The sequence below is a fragment of the Aethalodelphis obliquidens genome, unplaced genomic scaffold (assembly GCF_003676395.1).
Source record: "Aethalodelphis obliquidens isolate GAN/ISIS:26980383/991018 unplaced genomic scaffold, ASM367639v1 scaffold28, whole genome shotgun sequence".
NCBI lineage: Eukaryota > Metazoa > Chordata > Mammalia > Artiodactyla > Delphinidae > Aethalodelphis > Aethalodelphis obliquidens.
In genome coordinates, this window is record NW_020837972.1 from 14,490,144 (window position 1) to 14,514,829 (window position 24,686).

A 24,686-nucleotide genomic window follows, 5' to 3' on the forward strand; every position below is an offset into this window, starting at 1 on the left:
AAAAAAAAAAAAAAAAAAAAAAAAAAAAAAGAAAAGAAAACATTTTAATTTACTGGTAAAATTTTATAATGGCTTTGTTATAATATGGGAGATATAGATAAAACAAGATTGGCCACTAATGGATGGTTGTTGAAGCTGGGTTATGGGAACATGGAGTTTTGTTACATTATTCTGTTAATTTTTTAATATGTTTGAAAGTTTACATAATAAAAAGGTTTTTTTGTTGTTGTTAAGGAAGAAAGAAAGTCCCTCCCAAAGTTGTTAAACATTGCCCAGATAACAAAACAGCAGCTATTAGATGAGTTGGCAAAGCAGACCATGGTTGAGGTGCAGTTTGCCATTCGTTAATAAGCAAACTGTGTCTGACTTGTAATAAATTTTTTTAAGTTTTTTATTTTATATTAGAGTATAGCCAATTAACAATGTTGTGATAGTTTCAGGTGCACAGCAAAGGGACTCAGCCATACGTATGCATGTATCCATTCTCCCCAGACTCCCCTCCCGTCCAGGCTGCCACATAACATTGAGCAGAGCTCCCTGTGCTATGCAGTAGGTCCTTGTTGCTTATCCATTTTAAATACAGCAGTGTGTACATGTCAATCCCAAACTCCCTGACTATCCCTTCCCCGCATCCTTCCGCTCTGGAAACCATAAGTCTGTTCTCATAAATCGTTCTCTAAGTCTGTGAGTCTGTTTCTGTTTTGTAAATAGGTTCATTTGTACTATTTCTTTTTAGATTCTGCATATAAGAGGCATCATACGATATTTCTCTTTCTCTGACTTGCTTCACTCAGTATGACGATCTCTAGGTCCACCCATGTTGCTGCAAATGGCATTATTTCATTCTTTTTAATGGCTGAGTAATATTCCATTGTATATATCTACCACACCTTCTTTATCCATGACTTGTAATGAATTTTAACGATGACTTTGAAGGACACCTTCAACTAGTCCTCAAGAGAAGGCCAGGTAGGAGGGCTCATATCCTAGAACAGTGCTCCTCAAAATATAGCCACTTGAAGCTCTTGTTAAAATGCAGATTTCACTCCTCTTTCAAAGTTCAGCTGGAAAGTCACCTCCTTCGTGAAGCCCTTCTTGATTGCCCTATTGCCCTCACCCTAGGTTGTACTCACTAGGCTCTGAACAGATTTCTCTCAGAGTACCTTTCCTTCTCTGCACCCCTTGCAGCTGCACTGTTAGCCCCAGGAACTTAGCACAGTGTTGATAAGTAATGTATGCTTGATGAATGAATGGATGGATGGATGAATGAATGGCTCCAGAGGCCGAAATTTGTTCCTACCTTTATCTCTGAGGATTACACTCCCTTCCCCTCTCTGTTCTGTGTTTCTGCCAAAACTTTTTTGGAAAATATCCAGGAGACCCAGGCTAATGCCAAGCATTGCTGAGAAGTTAGCCAAGGCTTGGTTCCCAAGGATAGCTTTCCTGGCTCATCTGGAGCTCACCAGCACCCCACACACTGCAGGCCAGTGGGTCCACCTTTGGAAATTGATTTCTGTTCTCAACTAACACTCTTCAGTTCAAAGCTGCTCATCCAGAAGTACGATGCCTTCAGAGCAGGAGCCTGAATATATCTGAAATCTCCAGTTCTGCAAGTTCAGGGATTAAACCATATTTTCCGAAACCATGCTTCTCAAACTGGTTCTGCCTGATATAAACAAGTTTTATCAATAAAAAAAGGAGTAGGGAATACAGGGGAAAATTGAGAAGTCAAATGCTAAGTTAAGCAAAAGTGAACTGTTTGCTTTCCTTGGAGGTCTTGTGAAGCCTTTGGCCAACCGCTGTTTCCTGTGGTTCTTGGAACAGTATAGCATGGGACATGTACTAAGCATGTGGCCTAGCATCTTTTGATCCTCAGGCTAATACGCCACAGAACACACTTTGGGAAATACTGTTCTTAATGATACATTGGTTCTCACTTTTAATGAGTTGATCCGTTGTTGCTATTAGAGTAATAATGCAGGGTGTTTCATCCCTAACATTCTTGCCTCAAGACCCACCTCTCTACCTTTCTTCCAACACAGTTTTTTATTTTCCTGCTCAGATGTTGTGCTTTTATTTTTTTGTTGAAGTATAGTTGATTCACAGTGTTTCAGGTGTACAGCAAAGTGATTCAGCTTTATATGTATATTCTTTTTCAGATTCTTTTCCATTATAGTTTACTACAAGATATTGAATGGTCCCTGTGCTATACAATAGGTCCTTGTTTATGTATTTTATATATAATAGTGTGTATCTGTTAAATCCAAATTCCCAATTTCTCCCTTCCCCCTCTTTTTCCCCTTTGGTAACCGTAAGTTTGTTTTCTATGTCTGTGAGTCTATTTCTATTTTGTGAATAAGTTCATTTGTATCATTTTTTAAAAATTCTACACATAAGTGATATATGATATTTGTCTTTCTCTGTCTGACTTCACTTAGTATGATAATCTCTAGGTCCATCCAAGTTGCTGCAAATGGCATTATTTCATTCTTTTCTATGGCTCAGTAATATTCTACTACAGACACACACACACACACACACACACACACACACACACACACACAGACACCACATCTTCTTTATCCATTGATCTGTCGATGGACATTTAGGTTATTTCCATGTCTTGGCTATTGTAAATAGTGCTGCTATGAACATTGGGGTGCATAGATCTTTTTGAATTAGAGTTTTCACCTTTTCTGGATATATGCCCAGGAGTGGGATTGCTGGATCATACGGTAGCTCTATTCTTTGTTTCTTAAGGAACCTCCATACTGTTCTCCATGATGGCTGCACCCATCTACATTCCCCAGCAAGAGTGTAGGAGGGCTCCCTTTTCTCCACACCCTCTCCAGCATTTATTGTTTGTAGACTTTTTGATGATGGCCATTCTAACTGGTGTGAGGTGATACCTCATTGTGGTTTTGAATTGCATTTCTCTAATAATTAGCAGCGTTGAGCATCTTTTCATGTGCCTGTTGGCCATCTGTATGTCTTCTTTGGAGAAATGTCTATTTAGGTCTTCTGCCCATATTTTGACTGGCTTGTTTGGTTTTTTTTGATACTGAGCCCAACACAGATATATATATATATATATATATATATATTTTGCTACACCGCGTGGCATGTGGGATCTTAGTTCCCTGAGCAGGGAACGAACCTGCACCCTCTGCATTGGAAGTGCGTTGTCTTAACCACTGGACCACCAGGGAAGTCCCAACGCAGATATTTGTAATGTGTCCCGCAGCCAGACTTCTGCTGATGTTCCTCCTCCCTCATTAGCTTCTTTTCTACAGGTGGAATTCAGAAATTTGTCTTTCTGTTTCCTTTACCCTTTACCTCATGCTTTCTATTCCCCAAACTAAAGGACACCTCCTATATTTAACTGCCTCTTCTGATAACTCATTTGTTCTTTGTTCTGGATAATTTTGATAGTGTGCTATTGCTGTTATTATTAGTATTGTTAGTATTATTACATTTTTCCATATGTATTTACTTCTCAAAGCATTTTCATATGGACACAATTCCACTTGTTCGTCACAAAATTCCAGCGAGACACAGACGAAAGCGGTTCTCCCCGGTTATCCATGAGGAAACAAGGCTCTGAAAGGTGACCCTAGTGGACAAAATCAAACATGACAGTCCTCACCCCCATGAAGTTTACAGTCTGGCCTCTTGAAGCATTATAATCAGATGACTATGCTTGCCCTTGGATAGGAACACAGCTTTGATGTTCTGAGAGCTTTTTCTTTTAATAGCCTTGCTCCATTGATATAAGAAACATTCATGTAATAGTCTTCATCAAGCCTGGCAGAATTTCTCTCTAGTTTCTTTATTTTAGTGATAGACGGGCAAAAGGGCAATTCTCACTTGTCCTTGAAGATATTTATAGAGAGAAACAGCCCAGAAGCCCAAGAAGGAGACAGATTAGCATGAATAGATGAATGGTGATGACAAGGAAATGTGCCTTATGATCTAAACACTTAGTCTCTGAATTCCCAGCACTACCTTTAGGCAAGGAAACTTAGGAGCAAGCAAAATCTAAACAGGAAACCCCAGAGTCCTCTGAAAACTCAGACATTACTACTAAAAATATTTACCGAGTACCCACATCCATCAGGCTATTTTTTTTTTTTTTTTTTTTTTGCGGTACGCGGGCCTCTCACTGTTGTGGCCTCTCCCGTTGCGGAGCACAGGCTCTGGACGCGCAGGCTCAGCGCCCATGGCTCACGGGCCCAGCCGCTCCGCGGCATGTGGGATCTTCCCGGACCGGGGCACGAACCCATGTCCCCTGCATCGGCAGGCGGACTCTCAACCACTGCGCCACCAGGGAAGCCCCATCAGGCTATTTTGATGGAACCTGCTATCTGGGAGTTTGGGATCTAAGACAATATTGATCTATATAAAGAGAGTTCTTACACCTGGACAGAAGTATCTCCGACTATGTTCAGACATGGATGTAAATTTGCACAGGTGTGTGAGTGAGTGTGTGTGTGAGAGAGAGAAACACAGGCAGAGAGAGAGACACATACACAGACAGAAAGAGAGAAAACCTTACTTACTTCCCATTAGGCAAATATCTACTAGAGATAAAGGGATGATAAAGATGAGCATGGTTTTGAAAGAGAGAATAGGTGTTTTGAAGCAAAGGGAACATGTTCTGAAATTAGGATTTCAGTATTGGGAACTCGATAGATCAAAATACTGGCAAAGTCACAATAGCAAATAAAAAATTTAAATACCAGAAATAAACCTAGGAAACAAGCAAGATCTATACAAAGAAAGCTTCACCAAGAGTGAGCTGTGACAGGGCGAGAGAGAGTCATGGACATATACACACTAACAAATGTAAGGTAGATAGCTAGTGGGAAGCAGCCGCATGCCACAGGGATATTGGCTCGGTGCTTTGTGACAGCCTGGAGGGGTGGGATAGGGAGGGTGGGAGGGAGGGAGACGCAAGAGGGAAGAGATATGGGAACATATGTATATGTATAACTGATTCACTTTGTTATAAAGCAGAAACTAACACACCATTGTAAAGCAATTATACCCCAATAAAGATGTTAAAAAAATTAACTAAATGAAGAGGCATAACGTTACATATTACATGTTCGTCCCAGCATTAGTTATGAAATGAATTATGAAGTGAGTTAATATACATGAATCATGGTGCCTGGCTCAGAGTAACTGCTTAATTGATGTCTGTCATTGTTGTGGTTTAAATGTGAAAGATTAAAGATGGAGATAAAGATTGATTCCAACAGAAGAGATTGACTAAATTATAATACATACATTTAGAACATAGAATATTTTATAACTGTTAGAATCATGCTTTTGAGGAATTTTTATGATGCAGGGGAATGTTTAAAGTAAAAGATCAAGTAGGGGAAAAAAGACAATATAAAGTTGTATATGCAGTAAGATCACATGTTCTTACACATTCTGTCAATTAAAAGTATCCACACACCTATATGCACACACACACATGAACATGCATGGGGGGAAAAGTCTGGAAAGCATTCCAAAATGTCTACAATGATTCTAAGTGGCAGGAATATGGACAGTGTTATAACTGTAAAGGTTAAGGGCACAAATGCTATTATCAGGTCCACCAGGGTTTGATTCCTGGCTCCCTGCTTGCTGTCATGTGACATTGATGAAGCTAATTAACCTCCGAGCCTCAGTTTCCTCATCTGTAAATTGGAAACAATATTACCTACCTCCAGACTTCCCTGGTGGTGCGGTGGTTAAGAATCCTCCTGCCAATGCAGGGGACATGGGTTCGAGCCCTGGTCCGAGAAGATCCCACATGCCGCAGAGCAACTAAGCCCATGCACCACAACTACTGAGCCTGCGCTCTAGAGCCCACGAGCCACAACTACTGAGCCCGCGTGCTGCAACTACTGAAGCCCACGCACCTAGAGCCCATGCTCGGCAACAAGAGAAGCCACTGCAATGAGAAGCCTGTGCACCGCAATGAAGAGTAGCCCCTGCTCGCTGCAACTAGAGAAAGCCCGCACGCAGCAGCGAAGACCCAATGCAGCCAAAAATAAATAAATTTATTTATTTAAAAAAAGATATATCACCTACCTCCAAGGGGTTGCCCTGTGAATGCAATAGGATAATATATGCAAAGTACTTGGTAAATCTTGGCTATTATAACTTCAGATTTTACTATAAGTTTTTACTATTTTCCAATTTTTCTATAATAAATGTTTAGACTTCATTTCTAGTCAGAAATAAGGATTTTTCTAAAGACAATAAAAATCTTCAGCAAGAAGGAAGAGGGGGTGGTGGTAGATAAGTGAATCCTTCTCCACCTTGAAGCGTGGGGCTACTTCTACATCATACATTCTTTTTTTTTAATGTCGGTTCATTGGTTTGTTTATTTGTTTATTTTTGGCCGTGTTGGGTCTTCGTTCCTGTGCGAGGGCTTTCTCCAGTTGCGGCAAGCGGGGACCACTCTTCATCGCGGTGCGTGGGCCTCTCACTATCGTGGCCTCTCTTGTTGCGGAGCACAGGCTCTAGACGCGCAGGCTCAGTAGTTGTGGCTCACGGGCCTAGTTGCTCCGCGGCATGTGGGAGCTTCCCAGACCAGGGCTCGAACCCGTGTCCCCTGCATCGGCAGGCAGATTCTCAACCACTGCGCCACCAGGGAAGCCCCATACGTTCTTATCAAGCTGAAATGGTCAGCTCTGTAGCTCAGTCAAGACAAATGCTATTTTATTCTGATGTTTTGTTCTAGTCTTGAAAATCTCTAAGGATAGAGAAAGCACAGCTTAGCACAGTTTCTGCCCAAAGGAAATGGTTAGAAAATAGCAGTTTTGTTGTTTTGGGTCTGATTTTACTGGGGTTTTACCTAAGCAGAAACTCACCTCCACTAATATAAGCCCACTTTTTTTTTTAATTGAGATATAATTGGCATGTAATTTTGTGTAAGTTTGACATGTATAACATATTGATATGATACATTTATGTATTGCAATACGATTGCCATCATAGCATTAGCTAACACCTATATTATGTCACATCATTATCTTTTCTTTTTTCATGGTGGGAATAATTAAGACCTAGTCTCTTTGATATTTAGAAGTTTGATGTTTATAATACAGTATTGTCTATAATCACAATACTGTGATTAGATCCCCAGGACTTATTTATCTACTAGTTGCAAATCTGTACACTTAACATCTCCCCAGGTCCCCAGCTTCCAGCCCCTAGTAACCACCGCCCTACTCTCTGTTTTTGTGACTTTGGCTTTTTTAGATTCCACATATAAGGGATATCATACAGTATTTGTCTTTCTCTGTCTGACTTATCTCACTTAGCCTAATGTCCTCAAGGTCCATCCATGTTGTTGCAGGATTTCCTTCTTTCTCATGGCTGTATAGTATTCCATTGTGTGTGTGTGTGTGTATATACCACATCTTTATCCACTCACCTATTGATGGTCCCTTAGGTTGCTTCCATATCTTGGCTTTTGCAAATAATGCTGCAATAAACATGGGAGTGCAGATATCTCTTCAAGATCCTGTTTTCATTTCCTTTGAATATATACGCACGGGTGGAATTGCTATATCATGTGGTAGTTCTATTTTTAATTTTTTTCAAGAACCTCCATACTGCTTTCCATAGTTAAGCCCATTTGTTTGTTCTGTCTCTCACCCACTTAGAAGGCCCCTGATGCTCCTGAGATGAGTTCTTTGTGCTTTTGAAGGACACGTGGTTCATAATATTTTCCCTTGAGCCACACTATCTCCTCAGTAAGGATCTACCAACAGAAGGAAATGGCAGACACCAGAGAGGATGTCTCCATCATGTCAGACATCCCATGAACCCCCCCAAAAAATCTCTTCCACATCTGTGCTTGATTGTGGCAAAGTCCAAGACCCGTTATCAATGAGAAGGAAAACAAAGGAGGCAGATGTGGCAAACAGGCATCTGCATTGCCAAAGACAGAGAAAGCCTGGGTCGCCAGGCTTCTCTTCCATTTATGGCCGTTCCTCGCCCCTGCCACCATGGTAGGAAGCCGATTGCGTGGCAGTTAGCTCTGAAGTTCAAAGAGTAAAGCTGGGAGAAGGAATTCAGATGAGGGAGGAGAGATTTAAGTCAACACAAAGAAGCATCACTTGAGTGTGCTCAGTTCCCTTAGAGAAGGTGGCACAGGACCTGGGAAATTTTCAGCTGACATTTCTCAAGGGTAGAAAGCAGGGAACGGGGATTCTCACACATTCATTCATTCAACAGTTTTTGTACACTTACTATGTGCCAGACACTGTGGCGACCAGGTAGATAAATACAGCTGACACTCTGGACATCTGTGAGCTAACAGGTTCTCGTGACTAAAAGCAGTCTACATGTTAGGTCAGCAAATTAAACACTGCTTCCCCTCAAGAATTCTGAATCACTTAAGAAATAAAACACAGGAAATAAAACAGAGGAGATGTTTGGAGCATGTGGCTTCAGACTCACAACCAAAGGGATCTACTCTGCCCCCAAATTGGGCAGAATTACCCAATCCTCCATGGGCAGCACAGGACAACCACCGCCTTCCCCTGCTTGTCGAGTGGGACAAAGTCTCAGCTCTTTGGCAACTTACATACGAGTCGGGGAAGACAGACCATACGCAAGTTAGCACATAAACGAGATCGTTTCAGAGTGATAAGCACTGTGAAGAGAATAAACAGGGAAGTATGAGAGAAGGATTAGTGAGGGCAGGTGGTGAGGAAAACCTACTTTAGAAAGGGTGATGGGCAAAGACTAAAGGATAAGAACTAGCCAGCCATGGAAAGACCTGGACAGAGCCAGGAGGTGCAAAGGCCCTGTGGTGGAATAAGTTTTGTGTGTTCCAGGGACATGTGCTATGACATCTATGTCATCCACTTAAAATGGATTTAACTCCCCCAGGAAGGAATCCCAGAATAGGCCACAAAATAGAAAGGTAGGGGGCTTCCCTGGTGGTGCAGTCGTTGAGAGTCCGCCTGCCGATGCAGGGGACACGGGATCGTGCCCCGGTCCGGGAAGATCCCACACGCCACGGAGCGGCTGGGCCCGTGAGCCATGGCCGCTGAGCATGCGCGTCCGGAGCCTGTGCTCTGCAACGGGAGAGGCCACAGCAGTGAGAGGCCCGCGTACCGCAAAAAGAAAAAAAGAAAGGTAGGGCTCTGTTATCCAGTGGGATGTCACACAAGAGCTCTTAACAGACCATTACTTTGCTTTGGTCTCAAGCCAGCCTGCTCCCAGATTTAACATCAATTCTTGGTTTACTCTTACTTCGACCGTCATTCCAAATTAGAACAATTACTCAAAGTTAATTTGGTCACTGAAGCTCGATCTGTTTTTGTCTGGATCCCAGTTTCCCTAGGCATTAATGACCTGTGCATTTAAATGGGGCTTACCTTTCTACACAATAGCCCAGGATTCACTGGTTTTTATCCCTCCCTGCTAAATCAGCTCCCCACAGAATTTCTTTCCATATTTCTAGGAGATGTTTCTCACATGCTCACACAGAAGTCTAATCTGCCATTAACACATGCAGGCCTGGCTCCTGCTTCCGGTGGGCTCTGGGGTAACCGCCAGGCACCCCCATGCTGATTCTAAGCCCTGCCACCATCTCTTGCCAGATCCTGCCAGTTTCCTTGGGCTCCATCATTGAGCCACTGGAGCCCTCACTGTGCAAAAGCTCTGTCACTTGGTCTTGTTTCTTTAAAAACAAAGCAGTGTACAACTTAGTGGGTTTTGGTATCAGTATATTCACGAGGTTGTGCAATCATCACCACTGTTTAATTCCAATAAATTTTTACCACCCCTAAAAGAAATCCCATTCCCATCAGCAGTCACTCCCTATCCCCTTGTGCTCCCAGATCCTGGCAAGCACTAATCTATTTTCTGTCTCTGTGAATTTAGTTATTGTGGATATTTCATATAAATAGAATCATACATCATGTGATCTTTCATGTTTGGCTTTGTCAGGGAGGGGAAATTTTCCCCTCTACCCCTCTTGAGTTCTTGTGGCTGGACTAATAATAAAATTGACACAAGACAGATTAACAGGAGAAAAAGAAACAAATTTTAATTTGTGCACACAGAGTTCTCTAGAAATGGGACCAAAGAAGTGGCCAAGGTAGGCAGCTTTTATACCTTTCAGACAAAGAAACAATAAATTTGTGAAGAAGCGACAGGACAAACTTAGGTTTTGGGTATTCAGTTAGTAAAGAATCTGAACAGGGTTTGGGCTTGGGCTAGTAAATTTTAAAAGAAACAAGGACATTTGAGTATTCCATTTGGGGGGCTGTTATAAATAATTCTGCTGTGAATACTCGTGTACAACTTTTGTGTGAACATAGGCTTTCCATTTTCTTGGGTATATACCTAGGAGTGGGATTGTCAGGTCATAGAGTAACTCTCTGTTTAACTTTTTGAGGAACTGTCAGTTGCTTTTTTTTCCGAAAGCAGCTGCACCATTTTACATTCCCACCAGCAATGTATGAAGCTTCCAGTTTCTCCACATCCTCAGTAATGCTTGTCATCGCCTGTCTTCGTTATTCTAGCCAACCTAGTAGGTATCTTGTTGTGGTTTAGATTTGCATTTCCCTGATGATTGATGAGATTGAGCGTCTTTTCATGTGCTTATTGGCTGTTTGTATATCTTATTTGGAGAAATGTTTATTCAGATTCTTTGCCCTTTTTTGTTTGTCTTTTTATTGTTAAGTTTAAGAGTTCTTTATATATTCTGGATACAAGTCCCTTATCAGATATCTAACTTGCAAATATTTTCTCTTCTTTTAGTGGGTGGTCTGGGACTTGTTTCTTTCACTTGCTTTGTGACCCTTGTTGGAGGGAACTGTCTGCGTGTTGCAAAGTTTTCAGCGAAACCCTTCCTTTTTTGCCTGTAGCCTTTCTCTCCTTTGCCTTGCGATGTGAACACTAACTAGGCTGGCAGTAGATTCAAAGGCAGACACTGTGAGGGTTCAGGCTCTGTGCTCAACTCCTGGGTTCAGGTCCCAGCTCTATCCCTTCACCTAATTTCTCTGGGTCTAGGTTTTCCCACCTCTACAACAGCAGACCTCTTTGCATTGTTTTCAGAATTACGCGAGATAATGCTGGGCCCTTTTATACTCATCTCAGTTAAGTCTCACCACCAACCTGTGTTGTAGGTACTATTATCCCCATTTTGCAAGTGAGGAAAACTGAGGTTCAGATCCATCCCTCCAAGGCTTTATTCTCCTTTAGGTTCAGCTGCTACCATATTAAGGATCCATATATCTATTGTATAACGTCTGTAATAAAATTGGGCAGAGCACAATTCACATACACACATACAAATGTTGGGAGGGGAGGTTCCATTTAAGTGAAAAATCGCCAGTGACTTTGGCCTATAAAGTGAAGGCTAAAGAACTAAAATTCCTTCATGAGTGCTTGACCTCGAGCCCAAAACTCTTTCTTCTGGTCATTCAGACAGCAAACCCGTGTCTGCCATTCTAAGGCAGAAGCCCACCCTTCGGAACTCTGACACAGAAAGTTAGGTGACTCAGTTTACCCTTTGTTCTGCCAGTACCAAAATAACAGGTCGTCTTGGTTGGTCAGAAAGTTATGCTGGTCGATGGTTTTGTTTTGGGGTCTGTCTGCTTTGCTTGTGGATTTGTTTGGTTTTCTGACCTCATATAAGGGAATTAAAGGAACCCTAAGTGCCCTCCATTAGGGACTAGAAATGGAGTGCTGAGTAAAGGGAGACGTGGTGTCTGCCCTCATGGAGCTCACAGTACACACACTCAGGTCAGTAAGCAACAGAGTCAATAACCGTGAGTCACACCAAGAGCTGTTGACCAAGAAAACGCAGAAGCCTGCAAATAAGAAAAGAGTTCATTGGGATGTTAGGAATTGCAATTCAGGAGACATAGATTCAGATGAAACTGAAAGAATGTTCCAGGGAAGAGAAAGAGTCAGGGACTTATAAAGGCAAAAGCCACAAGGCTGTTAAAGCTGTCTGGCAGGAATTATGATTGATTCTGACTCAAGGAAGGAAATAGCTTGTCCTGAAGGGATGCACTGACATGAGTTATTTTAGGGTAAGTGTCTGATAAGTATCTGGAGTTTCTGGAACAGCAGGCAGATGTTCTGGACGCTACATTAAGACGTAAGTGGTTGAATCTAAAGAAGAGTGGATATATGTATATGTATAACTGATTCACTGTGCTGTACACCTGAAACTAACACAATATTGTAAATCAACTCTACTCCAATAAAAATTTAAAAAAAAATTTTTTTTTAAAAATCACCTTCTTTGCAACCATAATTCAAAAGGAGTCATGTACCACAATGTTCATTGCAGCTCTGTTTACAATAGCCAGGACATGGAAGCAACCTAAGTGTCCATCAACAGATGAATGGATAAAGAAGATGTGGCACATATATACAATGGAATATTACTCAGCCATAAAAAGAAATGAAATTGAGTTATTTGTAGTGAGGTGGATGGACCTAGAGTCTGTCATACAGAGTGAAGTAAGTTAGAAAGAGAAAAGCAAATACCGTATGCTGACACATATATATGGAATCTAAAAAAAAAAAAAAAGGTCATGAAGAACCTAGGGGCAAGATGAGAATAAAGACACAGACCTACTAGAGAATGGACTTGAGGATATGGGGAGGGGGAAGGGTAAACTGGGACAGAGTGAGAGAGTGGCATGGACATATATACACTACCAAATGTAAAGAAACTGATAGCTAGTGAGAAGCAGCCGCAGAGCACAGGGACATCAGCTGGGTGCTTTGTGACCACCTAGAGGGGTGGGTTAGGGAGGGTGGGAGGGAGGGAGACGCAAGAGGGAAGACATATGGGAACATATGTATATGTATAACTGATTCACTTTGTTGTAAAGCAGAAACTAACACACCATTGTAAAGCAATTATACTCCAATAAAGATGTTAAAAAAATATCACCTTCTTTGAGAAAAGGTATTATATTAGCAAACAACATTAAGAATAGGGAATTATGCGTTGTTTATGTTGATTATGTCTTTGTTCTCAGAAGAATGATAATTGACCTGGATATGGTTAAACAAGTAATATTATGAAATAATTCAAATGCAAAGGAGGTAGAAAGATTAAATAAAATTCATGACTATTAAAAAAAAAAGACATAAGTGGTCAAAGTTCAGATTCCATCCAGGCTGAGATGTGCATAAGCCACACTTTCTTAGAGGCCTTGAGAGCTCTCTTAGCAATACCAGCTCCATTTTGATTGTGCTTTTCCAGAAGGAAACAGACCAGGGCTGAGTCAGAGCCTAGATCAAGGGACCTACTTAGGATGGGGTGACCTGAGAAGGCTGCCCTGAGGAAGTTGACCTGTAAGCTGAGACAGGAAGAATGAGCAGACATTGGCCACATGGGACGGACAGGGAAGAGAGCTCCAAGCAGAGGAAATAACCCAGACGAGGACCAGGGCCAGGAAGGAGGTAGGGGGTGAGCAGGGAGGAGAGCTCCAGAAGAGGTTGGAGAAGCATGCCACGGGCCAGGCCTTGGAGGGCTTGGAAGGCCACAGTTGAGAATGAGAATATGAGTCTCTCCCCAGGGGCAAGGGGAGCCAACGATGGGAGGCCGCTCAGAGCTTCCAGTCCCATCCCCTCACATGCTATCAGATATCAGGAGCTTTCCAGAAAAGCCACTTTCCACTAAGGTGTCACTGACTGCTAAGGCGTCACTCTGCTACCTGTCCCAAGTGACAGAAATGCACCTTCTGTGCCTTACCAAGGAGGAAGGGGACTTAATGGTGGAACTCTTGATTTTTATTGAGGTCTTTTTTTCTTAACACTGGGAAAAATCATGAAGGAGAGCAACTGGGCAAGGGGATGTGGACTCTACCAAAGTATATTTAATAGCTCATTTGTTTTCATCTTCCTCAGTTGGCATATGACATAATAATATCAATATAATAGCTCATACTTATTGGTATTATTTCCCAACCACTGGTCTAAGCACCTATGTGCATTAATTTACTGAATCCATAATGACCAGGAAGCCAAAATAAAAAATAACTGACAATGTCTTCCATTGTTATTATTTGGTGTTTGGGGGCTAGTTTTATTTGAGGGTGAACGTGGAAATTCTGAGCACGTTTGGTGTTAGAAAAAAAAAAGAAAATGAATGAGTTTTTGTCAGAGAGATCAGTAGCTCAGATGAGAGATATATTTGCCCCAGTTTTTTAATCAGTGGCCAAATTTTTATTAGAATCAAGTCAGCTCTCTGGTGCTGGGTTATCAATAATGCATTAAATCTAGCTCTTGGGTTTTGGGGGACATAATGAAGTAGTTATTGTAAGGGCTTTGTCAGTGAATTTACTGTCTTTTGCTTAAGTTTGTAGCCCCTTAGCAAGTTGCCTTTGACAACAGAAACATTATTTGCTTCCCTCTCTCTGAGTCTCAGTGTTCTCATCTGTAAAATGGAGGATAAAACGTCTTGCTCCCATGAGGTTACTGTGAAGGTGCAATTATATGATGCACATAAAGTGATTAGGTCAGGACCTGGCCTGTACTAATCTATGGTTACTTAAAATATTAGCATTGGGGACTTCCCCAGTGGCACGATGGTTAAGAATCCACCTGCCAATGCAGGGGACACGGGTTCAACCCCTGGTCTGGGAAGATCCCACATGCCATGGTGCAGCTAAGCCCGTGCACCACAACTACTGAGCTTGCACTCTAGAGGATAAGCACTCCATAAATATTATCTATTATTTTAGCATGATAATTCATTATTGTAACTATCATAGCCCCTGGTTTCACCTCCAGCCTCATCTCATGTTCCTTCCTCTCTCTCTCTCTCTCCCTCCCTTCCTCCCACCACCCCATTTTTCTTACCTTAGTAATATTCTGTAATCTTGTTTATTTGCATGTTTGAGTATTTATTTTCAGTCTTTACCAGAATGTAAGCTCCATGAGGGCAGGGAACAGCGCCTGGCACATAGCTGGCGCTTAATAAGTAGCTTTTCAGTGAATGAATGAATGAATGAATGTCCATCAGGATAGTGGTTCTCAACTCTTCTCACAATGACCCGAGAAGCTTTCCAAAAAATACTGATTCTGGAGTCCTATCCCCAGAGATCCTAATTCAGTTGATCTGGGATGGAGCTTGGGCACAGGAATTTTTATGGGCATTTTTGGGACCATAGGCAATTCTGAGATACAGCCACCAATATAGGGAATATAAAAAGTATAACTTGAGAGAGTTTCAGTGCAAATCTTCACCTGACAGCCACCCCATAGGTGATGCTGTCTCAGCTGGTATCATCATGTGGAATGCAGCAGGAGTTCTGCTGTAAAGACCAGAGGGAATAGACAAAGTACCTTCCGTATTTTCCTGGCTCAGGACAAGAGAGCAGCTGTATCATTGGTGTAAAGTGCCACAAATTCCCAGAACACTGGACCCATTGGTGTTCAACTCCAGTTACCACAATTTACGGGGTTATTCTGGGTGTCTCCTTGGAAGTGTGGATGCCGGAAATTACCTGTACATTCTGACAGGTAGCCAGGAGGCTTGGCTGCATGGCCTCACAACACAGTCTTGCTGGTCCCCGCTGCAGTCTTCCTGAGATTGGGCATAGAGACAGTCTCCCTCATTTCTGGCTCCTGAACAACTTTCCTGCCAGGGTATTTGCGTATCATGTGTCCATCCAGGGGAGGGACGTATAAATAAGCTTGAAATTACTAGACTCAGTGAGCATGACGTCACTAGTATTTACTACAGGAGAAAGGAACTTGTCCACTTTTCTGTCCAAGTGTGACCTTTGCTGGCTCGAGGCAGCTGACCAAGACCTGGAAGCTCTTTTTAGGTTTTGTAATGACTTATATTTTGCCAGCACAAGCCCAGGCTCACAGAAAAGGGAAAAGGCACCACTGGGGACTCGAGCACCTTATAAAATGTGTGAGGACAGCCCATTTGTTCCACATGCTGAGAAGCGTTCATTTGACTCGCAGTGGAAGATAAAAACCGGAAAGAATCTAAAGGTCCTTCATTTTTTTAAAAAAAATAAATTTATTTATTTATTTTTTGGCTGTGTTGGGTCTTCGTTGCTGTGCGCGGGCTTTCTCTAGTTAAGGCGAGCGGGGCCACTCTTCCTTGCAGTACACGGGCTTCTTACTGCGGTGGCTTCTCATTGCGGTGGCTTCTCCTGTTGCGGAGCACAGGCCCCAGGCCCATAGTTGTGGTTCTGGGCTCTAGAGCGCAGGCTCAGTAGTTGTGGCGCATGGGCCTAGCTGCTCCGCGGCATGTGGGATCTTCCCCGACCAGGGCTCAAACCCTTGTCCCCTGCATTGGCAGGTGGATTCTTAACCATTGCACCACCAGGGAAGTCCCTCTATAGGTTCTTTCTAACATACTTTGCAGGGTGAACAGAGACAGCGAATTGCTATCTAGCACCTTAAAATAAGGGTCATCGGTTTATGAAATTATGAGGAAGTCTCACAGCTTGGAAAGGAACTCTGGGCAATATCCAAATGCCACAAATCTAAGTTAAAAGACAATGAACATGGACATGGAGAGAGGGTGTGACTTACAAAGGGTAACATGAGAGAATTTCTTCTTTTTAGTTGAAGTATAGTTGATTTAGAATGTTGTGTTAATTTCTGCTGTACAGCAAAGTGATTCAGTTTTATATATATATATATATATATATATATATATATATACACACACATACATATATATACATTCTTTTTTATGTTCTTTTCCATTATGGTTTATCATGGGATATTGAATATAGTTCCCTGTTCTATACAGTAGGACCTTGTTGTTTATCCATTCCATGTATAATAGCTCACATCTGCTAACCCCAACCTCTCACTCCATCCCTCTCCAAACCCCTTCCCCCTTTGCAACCACAGTCTGTTCTCTATGTCTGTGAGTCTGTTTCTACTTCATAGATAGGTTCATTTGTGTCATATTTTAGATAACACATATAAGTGATATCATATAGTATTTGTCTTTCTCTTTCTGACTTACTTCGCTTAGTATGATATTCTCTAGGACCATCCATGTTGCTGCAAATGGCATTATTTTGTTCTTATGGCTGAGTAATATTCCATTGTGTGTGTGTGTGTGTGTGTGTGTGTGTGTGTCTGTCTGTCTGTCTGTGTGTTTGCCACATCTTCTTTATTCATTCATCTGTTGATGGACATTTAGGTTGTTTCTATGTCTTGGCTGTTGTGAATAGTGCTGCTGCTATGAATATAGGGGTGGTGCATGTATCTTTTTGGAATTATAGTTTTGTCTGGATATATACCCAGGAGTGGGATTGCTAGACCATATGGTAATTCCATTTTTAGTTTTCTGAGGAACCTCCATACTGTTTTCCATAGTGGCTATACCAACTTACATTTCCACCAACAATGCAGGAGGATTCCCTTTTCTCCACACCTTCCATGAGAGAATTTCTTTGTGGTGATGGTCACTCCAATCCACATGGGACAAAATTTCATAGAACAATACACGCACCAAAAAAAAAAAAAAAAAAAGGAGTACATGTCAAAACTGGTGAAATCTGAATAAGGTCTATAACTGAGTTAATAATATCATACCAATGTCAATTTCCTGGTTTTGACCAACTAGTATGGTTACTTAAAATATTATCATTGGGAACTTCCCCAGTGGCACAACGGTTAAGAATCCACCTGCCAATGCAGGGGACATGGGTTCGAACCCTTGTCTGGGAAGATCCCACATGCTGAGGAGCAACTAAGCCCATGCACCACAACTACTGACCCTGCTCTCTAGAGCCCTCGAGCCACAACTACTGAGTCCATGTGCCATAACTACTGAAGCCCGCACGCCTAGAGCCTGTGCTCCGCAAGAGAAGCCACCGCAATGAGAAACCCGCGCACCGCAACAAAGAGTAGCCCCAGCTTGCTGCAACTAGAGAAAGCCCGCATGCAGCAAAGAAGACCCAATGCAGCCAAAAATAAATAAATAAATTTATTTTTAAAAAGTATATATATATATATCATCATTAGGGGAAGCTTGGTGGAAGGTACATGGGAACTCTTGGTATTATCTTTGTAACTTTTTGTGAAACTTAAACTACATCAAAATAAAAGTTATGAGACTTCCCTGGTGGCGCAGTGGTTAAGAATCCACCTGCCGATGCAGGGGACACGGGTTCAAGCCCTGGTCTGGGAAGATCCCACATGTCACGGTGCAGCTAAGCCCGTGCACCACAACTACTGAGCCTGCACTCTAGAACCCATGTGCCACAACTACTGAGCCGGTGTGCCACAGCTACTGAGCCAGTGTGCCACAACTACTGAAGCCCTCATGACTAGAGCCCATGCTCCACAACAAGAGAGGCCCTTGCAATGAGACAGCCGCCCACTGCAGCGAAGAGTGGCCCCTGCTCGCTGCAACTAGAGGAAGCCCGTGTGCAGCAACGAAGACCCACGCAGCCAAAAATAAACAAAAAATAAATAATTAATTAAAAATATATGTTTAAAAAATAAATAAAAGTTATAATTTAGGGAAAAAGACAATAGAACAGGAGAAACTGGGAGAAAATTTTGCAGCACACCTAACAGATTAATGTATATTATCTTCTGTGCTATTCATAGAGTTGCCACTAGCCATGTGACTATTGAGTATTTGAAATAGTGCCGTAGTTTTTAATGATAATAGTTTGGAGTGTTGGGTTAAATAAAATATATATTATTAAAGTTAAGTTTGTCTTTTTTTTTTTTTTGCGGTACGCGGGCCTCTCACTGTTGTGGCCTCTCCTGTTGCAGAGCACAGGCTCCGAACGCTCAGGCTCAGCGGCCACGGCTCACGGACCCAGCCGCTCCACAGCATGTGGGATCTTCCCGGACCGGGGCACAAACCCGTGTCCCCTGCATTGGCAGGCGGACTCTCAACCACTGCACCACCAGGGAAGCCCAAGTTTGCCTTTTTAATGTGGCTACCAGCAAATTTTAAATTACATATGTGGCCCCCATTATATTTCTTTTTTACACTGCTGATCTATAATATATAAAAAGTTCCTGCAAATCAATAAGAAGACAAACCAATAGAAAACTAGACAAAAGATACAAGTATAAAATTCATCAAGAAGAAATACATTTGACAAATAAACATCCATACATAATATTTGTTAATTCAACAAGTATTTACTGATCTCCAGGCACTGTATTAGTCACCAGGGAGAGTTTTACATAAACTCATCTGAGAAGGCCTCTCTTAGGAGGTGACATTTGAGTGGAAGTGTGAATTTGACTTAGTTTCATTATTAATCAAGAAATGTTATTTAGAGATTCCTTTTCACCTGTTAAAATAGATTGATAATATACAGTGTTAGCAAGGTTGTGGAGGAAAGGACACTTAAATACTGTTAGTGGGAATATAAATTTATATAGCTTTTTTGCAATGCGATTTGACTATGTCTCCAAATGTAAATACATCTACCCTTTGACTCTGTAATCCCGTTCCTAGGAATCCATCCTAAGAGGCTCAAATGTGTACAAAAAATATGAATGAGGGTGTCCACTGCAGCATATTATGTAACTGCCACAAACTTTAAATAACTGAAATGTCTTTTGGTGAGGTGTGACCATTTAAGTGACTACTACAAACCCATTAAAAAGAATGAGACAACTATACTTGCAACTTTTCTGAAAGTTTGAAGTTGTTTGAAAACAAAAAGTTACCCACCAAAAATGCATCATGACAAATTAAGATTTTCCCCAAGAATCAAGGATAATGCAATATTAGGGAGTTTATCAATATACTTTAAATCATGACTGGAGAAAGAAAACAGGAATGAGATAGACCCAGAAGCACTAGCTTGGAAAGCCTCCCACCCTATAACAAGTGGAAAAAAGCAACTTTCAGAACAAATATAGTATAATACTATTCACATTTTTAACTAAGAGGAAAAGGAAAAAATGAAAAACTCTGAGTGAGAGAGAGAACCAAACTAGCTACGTGACTTTGGGCAAATCATTTTAACTTCTCTGTGCCTCAATTTTCCCATCAGTAAAATGAAAACAAAGCATCTGCCTCACTGGGTTGTTATGAGGACTAATGAGATAACCCTTGAAAAGTATTTAACACAGTGTCTGGTACATAATAAATGCTCAATAAATGTTATCTGTTACTATCATTTTGTCAAAGAAAAACTCAGAGGCCAAAACAACTAGAAAAGAAAAAATTTTATTTGAAAAGAAATACAAGGAAGTCCAGCCTCAAAATGACCAGCCAGCCAAATAAAAAGCACAGCACAAGTATTTAAAGGAAACAAATGCAAAATTGCCAAGGTTACCAAGTTTTACATTAATCTGTTCATGATTAAAAAGCAAAGCAGAACAGTATCTTTCTCAAAAGATTACATATCCACAAAAGAAGTGACCTGTGTTTAGGCATCCATATAGCAAAAGGCAAGGATGAAATTCTTTGCCAAGACTTAGGGGATATACTCAAGGTTTCATTATCAGAGGGATGCGGGCTAGATAGACTAACCTGTTGTTCTTGGTTTAATCTCAGGATACAAATTGCTATTTCTTTCTCATGACTGTGATACATGATGTGCTTAGTGATAATGAAAACAGGAGAAAGTGTCAGTTGTTTTCGTTTCATATTATTCATGGGAAAAAAAATCTAGAAGCAAACATACCACACTGTTATCTTTGGGAAATAGAATTGGGAGAAGAGCTTACTATTTACTGCATATGTTTCTGTAGCATTTGAATGCTTTACATGTTCACAAATTTCATTCATAATTTGTGAAAGAACTAAGAAGATCATATAAATTTTAAATATTGAAGCCATCCCTTGTTTCTTTCTAGTTCCTCCACAGCAGATGGGATAGTTTGCTTTTTAAGCTCTTCAGAAAAGGATTTATAAACCGTGCATTTTCTCTAAAAGCCATTTCTACCACTTCAGTCTGTAGCATCTGCCAGGAGACACTTAATATGCAATTCCAGTTGGGAGAGAAAAGAATTACAGCCAATGAATTGGGGAGGGGGGGTAATTAATCCTTTCCTGCTTCATTGTTAGATGATGACCCTGAAGCGCAAGCCCCACACCAGTGAAGTCCTGTAGAGTAGAAATCTGGGAGTTCTAAAATATCCCACCCTCATCCCTCCCCCCATATCCTTACATCTACCCAGCAGATTTACCCATGGGCAGCCCCTTCTTCAAGAACCAGAGGAAGAAACGGATTCATTAGAGGACTCCTGGGGAGAAAAGAGTCCACAGTTAATACTGAAAGAGGCTTTTCATCTGTTTTTCAAGCTAACCATGGACCCATTCCTGGAATGACTCAACATCTCCCTTATGAGCCCCAGAGGGATGGTGAATTGCAGAGAGGAGGGTCACATACAGGATGCCCGACTGGCAACAGGTGATGAAGGTTGGGCAGGATTTGCTCATGTCTTGCACTCAAATCCCCCTTAACCAGGCACCAGCATGACTCTTCTGACCTGCAGCAGACAAGTCAAGTGGCCTGGGTAGCCCCCATCTCACCTGTGCTCATGGGCAATGCACAGATGTAGACGCACCCTTCAACATGGCACACACTGGCTGTTCTTCCCACTTCCGTTGTCACTGCTGTTGAGAACATGAAACTGGCTTTTCATCCAAACAGCCAAGAGTTGACAATGTTTGTGGGGAGATTGGCGGGGGGTGTCTCATTATTTTTTCTCTGGTTACAGCAAAACACAAACATCACCAGAACTAATCTGAAAACTGGGTTTTCCAAGGTAGCATGATAGAATAATGATCATTTTGGGAGAGTCTGAATCTACGTAATTTTAAACTGATCATGAACTCACAATTTGGGGTTCTAGGATTCTATGCACTGACTTTGATTGTGAAGCCTCTAAAACAAAGTTTCCCAAACTTGGGTCCCCAGATTCTATTCTGTCAAGGGGTAGAGATTGATCACCTGTAATTCTGATAAGTAGCCCAGATGAGTCTATCGCACACCAAGGATCTCAGCTTTAGAAGAAGAATAAAAGAGGCAGTGGCAATTCACAATAAAAGGCAACATGTATTGAGCATATATTATGTCCTGGACCGATGCTAACCACTTTGCCTGCATTAACTCATTAGCACCTCTCATAGGAAGGAGGTGTTATTACTGTTGCTCCCAACTTACAGATGAGGACACCGAGGCTTAGAAAGCTTGGTAATTTGCTCTAATTCTCACAGCTGATAAGATGTGGAATCTGAACTCAGATCTCTCTGCGTTTAGAGCCCATACTCTGTGACACACTTCCTTGGGTTAAATCTTAAGGTGGTAAGCATCTTGACCTTGCAGGGTGTTAAGGATAGCTCTCTAGACCAAAGCTTTTCAGTCCTGAGACTGCCAAATACTGTGGCAGCAACCCAAGTATCCATCAGTGAATAAGGAGATAAACAAAATGTACTCTATCCATAAAATGGAATGTTAGCCTTAAAAAGGAAGGAAATTCTGACACATGCTACCACATGGATGAACCTTGAGGACATTACGCTCATTGAAATAAGCATAAAAAGACAAATATTCTATGACTCCACTCGTATAATGTCCCTAGCATAGTCAGATCTATAGAGACAACATAACATGCCGGTTGCCAGGGGCTGGAGGGTGGGAAGAATGAGGAGTAGGTGTTGAATTGAGTGCAGAGTTTTAGTTTGAGACGATAGATTATGGTGATGTTTGCACAGCAGCGTGAATGTACTGAGTGCCGCTGAACTGTACACCAAAAATGGTAAATCTTATGTTAGGCACATTTTACCACAATTTAAAAAAAAACTGGTGTCTGGTTCCTGCACCAGTTAAATCAGAGTCTCTGCAGAATAGGGCCCAGCTATCTGTATTTTTTAGAAATATACTATCCAAGTGTTTCTAATGGGCACCCAGAGTTAAGAACTCCAAGAATTCAGCGTACAGAATTCTGGAGCTCACCCTGCTGGCAGTCCCTGGCATCGTTGCACGTTCTCACTCTCCCATTCACACAAGAGGCCTAAAAGCAGGACTCGCTGGGAAAGGCGAATCTCCCAGCCTGTTGCTGACTAAGGTGGCCGGGTCCAAGAATTAATGGAAGGTCCTGGAAGCAGAAAGCTCTGTGGTATACTGGTGCTTCTCTGGCTTGTAATTGTCTGCATATGCCTCATTCCCCTTAAGCGTCGCCGAAGAAGGGTGATTATTACTGAAGGGCTGAGCTTTCAGGATCAAGAATAGAGTTCCCACGGAAACCTACAGTTCACGGCATGGATCAGGTCACTCTGTCCTTAACTTATAAGTGCATATTTCCGGTCTTATTTGGGCTGCAGGATGACTTTTGGGGAATTCTCAGCAATGGGAGTTACGATAAAGAGAGCTTATTAGAAGAGAGAAGAATGGCATCTGGCCTCCAGCTCAGCAGCAAGGATTCTCTGAGCACCTCTACTTTGCCTGGGACTCCAAGATGCCCTCAATGAACTCATATTCTTTAGGGAAACGGATGTATTCATTCAGCCAATACTTACTTCTTGAGTCCCTGCAATGGCCCAGACATTGCTCAAAGGGGCACAGAATCTGATTCTGGGCCTTTGCACAAGGATAATCTGCTGAGCCCAGTGATACCCTGCAGTTGCTGGATCATGGGGAAGCCTGGGGGAACTCAGAGGAGAGGCCAGGATGGCTGGGACACTGGGGACGGGTAGCTGCTGTTTACCAACCAGTACGAAAGTATTCCAATATTTTAACAGCTGGGAAAGCTGTATGAGTGGGTGCCAGATGAATGGCAGCTTGGCTTGGGCAAAGAGGTGAACAGTTCAGCCAATGTCTCTGACCTTCTTGTGTAGGAACGGGCAATCTTTTTCTGTCGTAGACCAACTAGTAAATATTTTAGGATTTTGTAGACAGTATGCTCTCTGTCCCAGCTACTCAACTCCATCGTTGTAACATAAAAGCAGCTACAGACAGTAGTAAACAAGTGGTTGTGACTGCATTCCATACAGACTTTGTTTATAAAAACAGCAGGCTGGATTTGGCCTATGGGCCATAGTTTGCAAACCCCTCTTCTAGTGGATGAGACAGATATACCCATTCATCCTTTCATCATACAAATATTTATCGCGCATCTTCTACATGACAAATATTGCACTGGGCACTGGTATACTGTGCTGAACAAGTTGGAATGGTCCCTGCCCACAAAGCACTTAATGGGAGAGGCCAAATCAGTCTGTTCAATATGCTACGGTAAATATTAAGATGAAAGTAATCAGGAAATACAGAAGAGGAAGTTAACTCAGACTGGGAGTTCAGGGAAGACTTCCTGGAGGAAGTGGTAACCGTGCCACCTGCTCAGATCAGCCTGGGAAGCCATATCTTTCCCTGTGGGTTGTCATCACCAGCTCTTCCCTTGTGTCCTCCAGTCTCTGAACAGCTACAATGATGGAGACATCGAAGGATCCAAGCGGCTTGGGAGGAATGCCAAGTGGGTGGCCTTCGCCTCCATCATTATTGGCCTTCTCATCATTGCTATTTCTTGTGCAGTTCACTTCGCACGAAAGTAAGTAGGCTTTTTTAATCCCTCCCAATGTAAAATGTCTTTTCTTTTTTGTTTTTTTTTTTTTAATTTATATATTTGGCTGCACCAGGTCTTAGTTGCAGCACGTGGGATTTTTAGCTGCGGCACGTGGGATCTTTTAGTTGCAGCATGCAGGATCTTTAGTTATGGCATGT

At 41.9% G+C, this 24,686-nt stretch overlaps 1 protein-coding gene across 1 annotated transcript in view; it reads left to right on the forward strand.

Moving 5' to 3' along the window:
- The window catches only part of TMEM233 (transmembrane protein 233), a 39,780-nt gene that overhangs the window by 6,788 nt on the left and 8,306 nt on the right, over window positions 1–24,686 (forward strand). Inside the window, exon 2 of the mRNA XM_027125269.1 lies at window positions 24,377–24,513. Within this exon, the coding sequence (XP_026981070.1) occupies window positions 24,377–24,513 (137 nt within the window). The remainder of the gene's footprint in view (window positions 1–24,376; window positions 24,514–24,686) is intronic.